Genomic DNA, 7,500 nt, shown 5'->3' with positions numbered 1-7,500 from the left:
AGAGGGGCGAGAGGCGCTCCGCCGAGGCGTCCCCGCCGTGCGTCTCGGCCTCGGAGGGGCACGGGCGGGGGAAGGGCGCCGCGCCGAGGCCGACGGGCGTGGCGTGCCCCGCGATCGAGGTCTGGTGGCCCAGGGACAGCTGGTGGATGTTCAGGTGGGGGGAGTTCTGGCCGCTGGGCTCGGGCGGGAAGGCGGCGTCGGAGGGAACCGCGACCGTCGGGGGCACCAGGCGGGCGGCGAGGGGCGGCGCTAGGGAGGAGGGCGGCGGCGGCGCCATGGTCGAAATGGGTGGCGGCGCCATGGGCAGGGGCGGCGGCGCCAGGGAGGAGATAGGGGGAGACGCGGCCGACAGGGGCGGCGGCGGCGCCATCGACGAGGCAGGCTGCGCGGCGAGAGGCGAGGTTTGGGGCGCTTGAGCAATGGAGGGGTTGGGGCGCTGCGTGGAGAGGGCCGCCCGCAGCACGCTGAGGGGCGTGCGGCCCCCGCCCGGGTACTGCTGCTTCTTGGGCGGCATCCTAATGTGCGGCGCGGGCGCGGGCATGGCACTGGGCAGCGTCGTGGCCAGCGTCTCCCTAACGCCGTCGCGGTGGGTGGTGGTGGAGATGATGCAGCCGGGGGGCTTGGTGTCCGGCGGCGCGGCCTCCGGCGCCTCCGCCTTCAGGGTCGTCTCGGGCGACTGATGCGCCTGGCGCTCGAACGCCTGGTCGGGCGACGTGGCGTAGCCGGTGCTGCCGCCCGACTCGCGCCCTGAGTCCTCCGAGTCGCTGAGCGTGATGCAGCCCCTGGCCTCGCTTGGCGCGTCCTCGGCCTCCGACGGCTGCGGGAGGGCCGTCTCGGAGGGCGGCGAGGGCGCGAGGGGCGTCAGGAGGGTGAGCTGGGGCTCGCACGCGGGCGGCTGGTAGCCGTGGGGCGGCTGGAACTGCTCCAGGTCCTGCAGGTTGATGGTGGAGGGCGCGGGCGGCGAGGGGCCGTCGGGGTCGGCCTCGTCCTCGCGCGTGTGCTCGTTCGGGTGGTGGTGCGCCGTGTGGGCCACCAGGTCCTGCTCGCACGAGAACACCTGCCCGCAGGGGATGCAGCGCACGCCGCCGTCCACCCTGTGCACGCGGACGTGGCGGCTGAGGTTGCCCGAGTGCTCGAAGGCGCGGCCGCACAGGTGGCACGCGTAGGGCCGCTCGCGAGTGTGAATCCTGCGGTGCACCACCAGGTTGGCGTAGGCGGCGAAGCCCTTGTGGCAGTACTCGCACTGGAAGGGCTTCTCGCCGGTGTGCGTCCGGACGTGAATCTTGAGCACCTTGGAGCACGTGAAGCCCTTGTTACAGTGCGGGCAGACGTAGGGCTTCTCCCCCGTGTGGCGCCGGATGTGGATCACGAGCTGGCCGTGTTGCGAGAACTTCTTCTCGCAATGGGGACACTGGTACGGGCGCTCGCGGGTGTGCACGCGCATGTGTGTGTTGCAGTTTCCTTTGGAGGCGAAACTCTTGCCGCAAAATGGACAGGAGAAAGGCCTTTCGCCCGTGTGCGTCTTGTAATGAGCCTCTAATCTCGAGCGTCTGTCGAAATCGCGGCCGCACACATCGCACCGGAGATCGCTCGACTCGGGCACCACCTGGAATGCGCAGAGAAGGCACGTTTATGCAGTTGCTGTCAATAGCGAAGTCAGAGGATGGGACATTAGAGAAGGAAGAATCAGATTAAGCTAGAAACCTTTCAAGCATACTTTTGATATTTTGAGATCCTAGTATATACTTCTCCTGGCGGAAAGTAATCATAACATCTCTCTGGAACCTAATTAAAATATTCATCAAAACTGGGAATAAAGGGAACGACCATATTGAATAGTCATTCTTTCATCGATGTTTCCATTATTTATTCACCGTTTGTAATATCACTGATAGCTAATATTCCGTGATTTTTATGATGGTAAATTAAGTACACTATACAAAAGGAAAAGAATATATATTGTGCATCATTCCTGTGTCATATGGGAGTTATTATGTATTTTGTTATTCTTTCTAATAAAATGCAATAAAACACAAAATAACATATTTGGAAAGATATGTTAAATAATGAAATTTATCTTTCCTCAGTTGTGTACGAAGAGGGGGAAAGGGGGAAGACGGAGAGAGAGAGAGAGAGAGAGAGAGAGAGAGAGAGAGAGAGAGAGAGAGAGAGAGAGAGAGAGAGAGAGAGAGAGAGAGAGAAGAGGGGGGGAGAAAGAGAGAGAGAGAGAGAGAGAGAGAGAGAGAGAGAGAGAGAGAGAGAGAGAGAGAGAGAGAGAGAGAGAGAGAGAGAGAGAGAGAGTAAAAGGAAGTCTTATCAGCTGTTACGCCCGTTTAAAAGTAGTTCTAAGTAATTTCAACGGCCCGGAAGTAATTATCTGACATAAAAATTGTTGAGACTAAGCACAAGTAAAAACTATTAGACCTTTTGTGTTTTGAAAGTTATGTTAAGATATAGAAATTGACGGAAACCTCAAACGAAAAACGTGAAACTACACACTTATAAAATAAATGAAAAAAAAAAAAAATATTAAAATAATAATAATAATAATAGTAATTATAATAATAATAATAATAATAATAGTGATAATAATAATGATAATGATAATAATGATAATCATAATCATCATCCTACTACTACTACTACTAATAATAATAATAACACTAAGAATATTAATAATAACAATAATATTAATAAAAACAACAACAATAATAATGATAATAATAATAATAATAATAATAATAATAATAATGATAACAATAACAATAATAATAACAACAACAACAAAACAACAACAACAATAAAAATAATAATGATAATAACAATAATGATAATAATAATAACACTAATAATAACAATAATTGTAACGATAACAACAACAATAATAATAATAATAATAATAATAATAATAATAATAATAATAATAACCATCATCATTATCATTATTATTTTTAATATGATTATCATTATTATTATTATTATCATTATTATTATTATCATTATTATTATTATTATTATCATTATTACAAAAATAATGATTATAATAATAATTATTATAAAAGTAACAATAATGATGACAATGATAATACTAATAGTACCAACAATGATAATATTAACGACAAGAACGATAACAAAAACAACAACATCATTACCCCAATAAAGACGAATAAGTAAAAACAAAAAAAAAAAGGATAATAAAGACAACACACAAAACCAAAACGGAAAGAGGAGAAAAAAAAAAAAAACGAAAAAACTATTACCGTAGCATGAAAACAAGTGAATTGGTTGTCACTGTGATAACCTTATCCCCCCTCCCTCTTTCCCTTCTCCTCTCCTCCCCCTATTCCCTTCCCTCTCTCCTATCCCCACTTTCCTCCCTCTTCTCCCCTTCCCTCCCTCCTCTCCCCTTCTCTCCCTCCTCTACCCTTCCCTCCTTCCTCCCCCCTTCCCTCTTTTTCTTCCCCCCTTCCCTTCCTTCCCTTCCCTCCCTCTTCTCCCCTTCCCTCCCTCCTCTCCCCTTCCCTCCCTCTTCTCCCCTTCTCTCCCTCCTCTACCCTTCCCTCCCTCCTCTCCCCTTCCCTCCACATCCCCCATATAATTTCCACCGGTTATAGGTTTATGCATCAAAATTACTCTTCGGTATGTAGTCTCTCTCTTTCTCTCTCTCTTTCTCTCTCTCTATCTATCTATCTCTCTCTCTCTCTCGGTCTCTGCGTCTCTCTCAGTTTGTATGTCTGTCTATGCCTCTGTCTGTCTTTATCTATCTGTCTTTATTTATCTATCTATATCTATCTATCTATATCTTTTTTTTAGTTTTTCTTCCCACTTTTTTCATTTTTTCTTTCGTTTTCTTTCCCTTTCTTTTTTTTTTGTTTTCCTTTTTTCCTATTTCTCTTCCTTTTCCTTTTATTTTACTTCATTTCCTTCTCTTTCCTTTTATTTGTTACTCTTCTCTTTTCCTTTTGATTTTTATCTTTTCGTTTCGTTTCTTCTTTTCTTTTCTTTTAACCAAACTTCTTTTTTTTTCTTTTTTTTTCTTTCTTGTCGAAATAAAAGAGAGAAAAAGAGAGAAAGAGAAACATGCAAATCAAAAGAGAAAGAAGTAACGAGAAAGAGAAAAAAAAAGAAAAAAATAAAAAAAAAGAAATTGAACTAGAAAAAAATAGAAGAAAAAGAAAAAAAGAGAAAAAAAAGAGAAAAAGAAGAAGGAAAAACGTATTCTTTATTTTTTTTTCTCTGTGTTCCTCTTTTCTTTCTTTCTTTTTTTGTGTTCCTAATCCGTGTATTACGTGCACAAAAGCCTGACTCCCCCCCCCCCCCTTCCCCTCTAGTGTTTCACGTTTATGATTTTCTATGGAATTATTTCAGGGGAGTAATTATGTGATTTCCGTATATATAAATGGTGCAGCTGGTGTGCAACTTGACCAGCGAGCGTGCAACGTGAACGGGCAACTGCGCCGAATAGTGCATACACTCCTCAAAAACAGCTCGGGAGATATACATACATACGTACATACATATACATATATATCTCTGTCTATATCTTATATAAAACATATTTATACACACACACACACACACACACACAAACATATATATGTGTGTGCGTGTATTTATTTCGATTTTCTTAAAGATTTTGTCAAACGGCTTAATCCCAGGCACCTTACGACAAAGGAACAAACAAAAACATATTACCCCTCCCTCTCCCCCTCCCCCCCAAAAAAAAACCGCAAGGTCACATGCGCGGGGAAGGGAGGGGAGAGGGGAGGTTAGAGGGGAGGGGAGGGGAGAGGGAGAGAGGAAGGGGAGGGGAGGGGGGAAGAGGGGAGGGGGAGGGGAGGGGGAGGGGAGGGGGGGGAGGGGAGGGGGAGGGGGAGAGGGGAGTGGAGAGGGGAGAGGGGAGGGGAGGGGAGGAAGAGGGAGTGAAAGGATGGGTGGGAAAGGGGGGATCAGGGGAGGGGACCGAAGACAAAGGGGGAGGGGGCCGGAGGGAGGGCAGGAGAGCGTAATAAGAAGGGGCGGAAATATAGGGGAGAATAGATAGAGAGAAGGAAAACAGGGAGGAGGAAGGTATGGAGAGAGAGAGAGGGACGGAAGAGTAAGAAGCGTTAAGGGGAGGTAAGGAGTAAGAGATGAGAGGGGAGGAAGAAAAGCAAGAACAGAGGAAAGGAAAAGATGGAGGAAGAGGAATGAGGCGAAGATGGGGACCGGGAAGGGGAGGGGAGGAGGGAAGAGGAGGAAAGAGAGGAATAAAGAGGAGGAGAAGAAGCTCAAGGAGTGGAGGAGAGGGGAGGCCAGGAAGAGAAGCGAAGGAAAGATGGAGAACGGGAAGAAGAGGAAGGGAAGGGAAGAACAGAAGGAAAGAATAGACGCGAGGGGAGGAAATGGGAAGGAAAAAGAGAAAGAAAAGTGAGAAGATGGAGCTCAGGAGTGGGAACGATAATAGAGCAGAAGAGAAAGAGAGGAGAGAAGGGGGAAGAGAAGAGAGGAGAGAAGAGAGGAGGAAGAGAGGAGAGAGGAGAGGAGGAAGAGAGGAGGAAGAGAGGAAAGAAGAGAGATGAGAAGAGAGGAGAGAAGAGAGGAGAGAGGAGACCCATAACAAAGGCGACACCACACCCTTCGTCTCTTCAGTCATGTTGTATAATTGAGACGAGCTCCGAAGGCGACCACAAAGCTGGATATCAAGCGTGTGTCTACTTAAGCCGATTTTTAGCACTAAGCTTCCTGTCCTCACGCACGTCTCTCGAGCTACGGATACTTTAGTGGCTGGTTAACACTTCATTGATTTTCTTACGGCCGTTTACGTGCACGGAGACAAGGAGCCTGTGCTGTGGCAGAGTTGTATATCTTGTGTGATACTGAAGCTGGATTTTCGATAATGTTGTGGTTATAAGGTCCTGTGTGGATAGATGGATAGATGCTTGCAGATAGATAGAAGGTTGGGCAGATATCGGTGATAAAATAATTGAGAGAATCGACGAGAAAGAGAAGTAGAGGTAGAGATTGAGAAAGAAAGAGAAAGAGAAAGAAAGAGAGAGAGAGAGGCAGGCAGACAGACAGACAGACAGACAGACAGACAGACAGACAAACGGACAGACAGACAAACGGACAGATAGACAGGCAGACAGATAAATAGGCAGACAGACAGATAGATAAATAAATAGACAAACAAACAGAATGTGTGTGTGTGATATGTACGTATGTGGCTGTGTGTTTGTAAGTATATACACACATGTCTGTGCCTTAACGCCTTGACATGTGTAAATAGAAAAGGCATATCTCACATCATCCATCATTCTTTGAAGATATTATCACCTGATGTTAAAACCTTTTCTTTTTCTTCGATTGACATTAGGCAAATGTTTTCTGATGCATATTGATTTTTTTTTTTTTTTTTTTTACATTATTTACATTCATATTATTCTGAAAATCTTATAATATTATTTTAAGACCTTTAAAAACTTTTTCTTTCTTTTTTTTGGGGGGGGGGAAATATCGTTTTGGTAAAATAATGTCAATATTTGAATAGATAATATCTATATTTGCTTTTTACATCACCTTACTTGTTTATTATCAATGACAATAGCACCATCTATCATCATCATTATTATAATCAATAGTATCATTCATCATTATCCCTTACTATTATCACTAATAGCAACATTATTACCATTATCATCATTACTAGCACTATTTATCATCATCATTCTCTACCACTATCAATCATAACTATCATTATCATTTCATATCATTATCATCAATAGCCCCATTTACCATCATCATCGTTATCATCACTAACATTTCCTATCATCATTACCATCATCACTTCATATTCCTTTCCACGGCAGGAACCTTAAGCCTTCATGAGTAATTCCACAGTTGATACACTCGAGAACACAAAAGGCTGTAAGGAAACAGACTCTCAACATTCTCTCTTTCATTCGTGACTTAAGGAAGGGAGTAATCGAGAATTATAGACCTATGCCTCTCTTTTTTTTGGGTCGTTTTGGTTCTTTTGGTCTTCTTTTATGTTTTCTTTTTCTTTTTTTCTTTTTTTTTTCTTCCCACGGTTCGATCATAGGCCTAACGTTTCGGAAATCGTCGCTGGCTTTTCTTTCGGGAACTGTGGGTTCTTCCGGATGACGCTGCGAGTTTTTTTTATCTCTCTTTTTTAGGTGTTACTCTACCTTTTTTTTTTCTTTTTTCTGTTGTTTTTTTTCTTCGCCTTTAACTTTTTTTATTTCTCGTTCTCGTTTTGGTCTCGTTTTCGTTATATCGCCCTCTTTCTTTCTCTTCTCTCTCTCTCCCCATTCCTCTCTCTCTCCCTCTCCCTCTCCTTCTCCTCCTCCTCCTCCTCCTCCTCCTCCTCCTCCTCCATCTCCGTCTCCATTTTCTCCCTCTCCCTCCTCCCTACCCTCCCCCCCCTCTCTCTCTCTCTCTCTCTCTCTCTCTCTCTCTCTCTCTCTCTCTCTCTCTCTCTCTCTCTCTCTCTCTCTCTTT

The 7,500-nt window shown here is 45.2% G+C and overlaps 1 protein-coding gene across 1 annotated transcript in view; it reads right to left on the bottom strand.

Annotated features, from left to right (window-relative positions):
- The window catches only part of LOC125043476, a 21,194-nt gene that overhangs the window by 2,689 nt on the left and 11,005 nt on the right, over nucleotides 1–7,500 (bottom strand). Inside the window, 2 exon segments of the mRNA XM_047639566.1 lie at nucleotides 1–1,606; nucleotides 5,805–5,864. The exon segment at nucleotides 1–1,606 is cut by the window's left edge and continues 629 nt beyond it. Coding sequence (XP_047495522.1) covers nucleotides 1–1,606; nucleotides 5,805–5,864 — 1,666 coding nt within the window.

The sequence above is a fragment of the Penaeus chinensis genome, chromosome 34, assembly GCF_019202785.1.
Source record: "Penaeus chinensis breed Huanghai No. 1 chromosome 34, ASM1920278v2, whole genome shotgun sequence".
NCBI lineage: Eukaryota > Metazoa > Arthropoda > Malacostraca > Decapoda > Penaeidae > Penaeus > Penaeus chinensis.
Note: the sequence above shows the minus strand (reverse complement) of the source record. Positions and strands in the feature narration are given on the sequence as shown.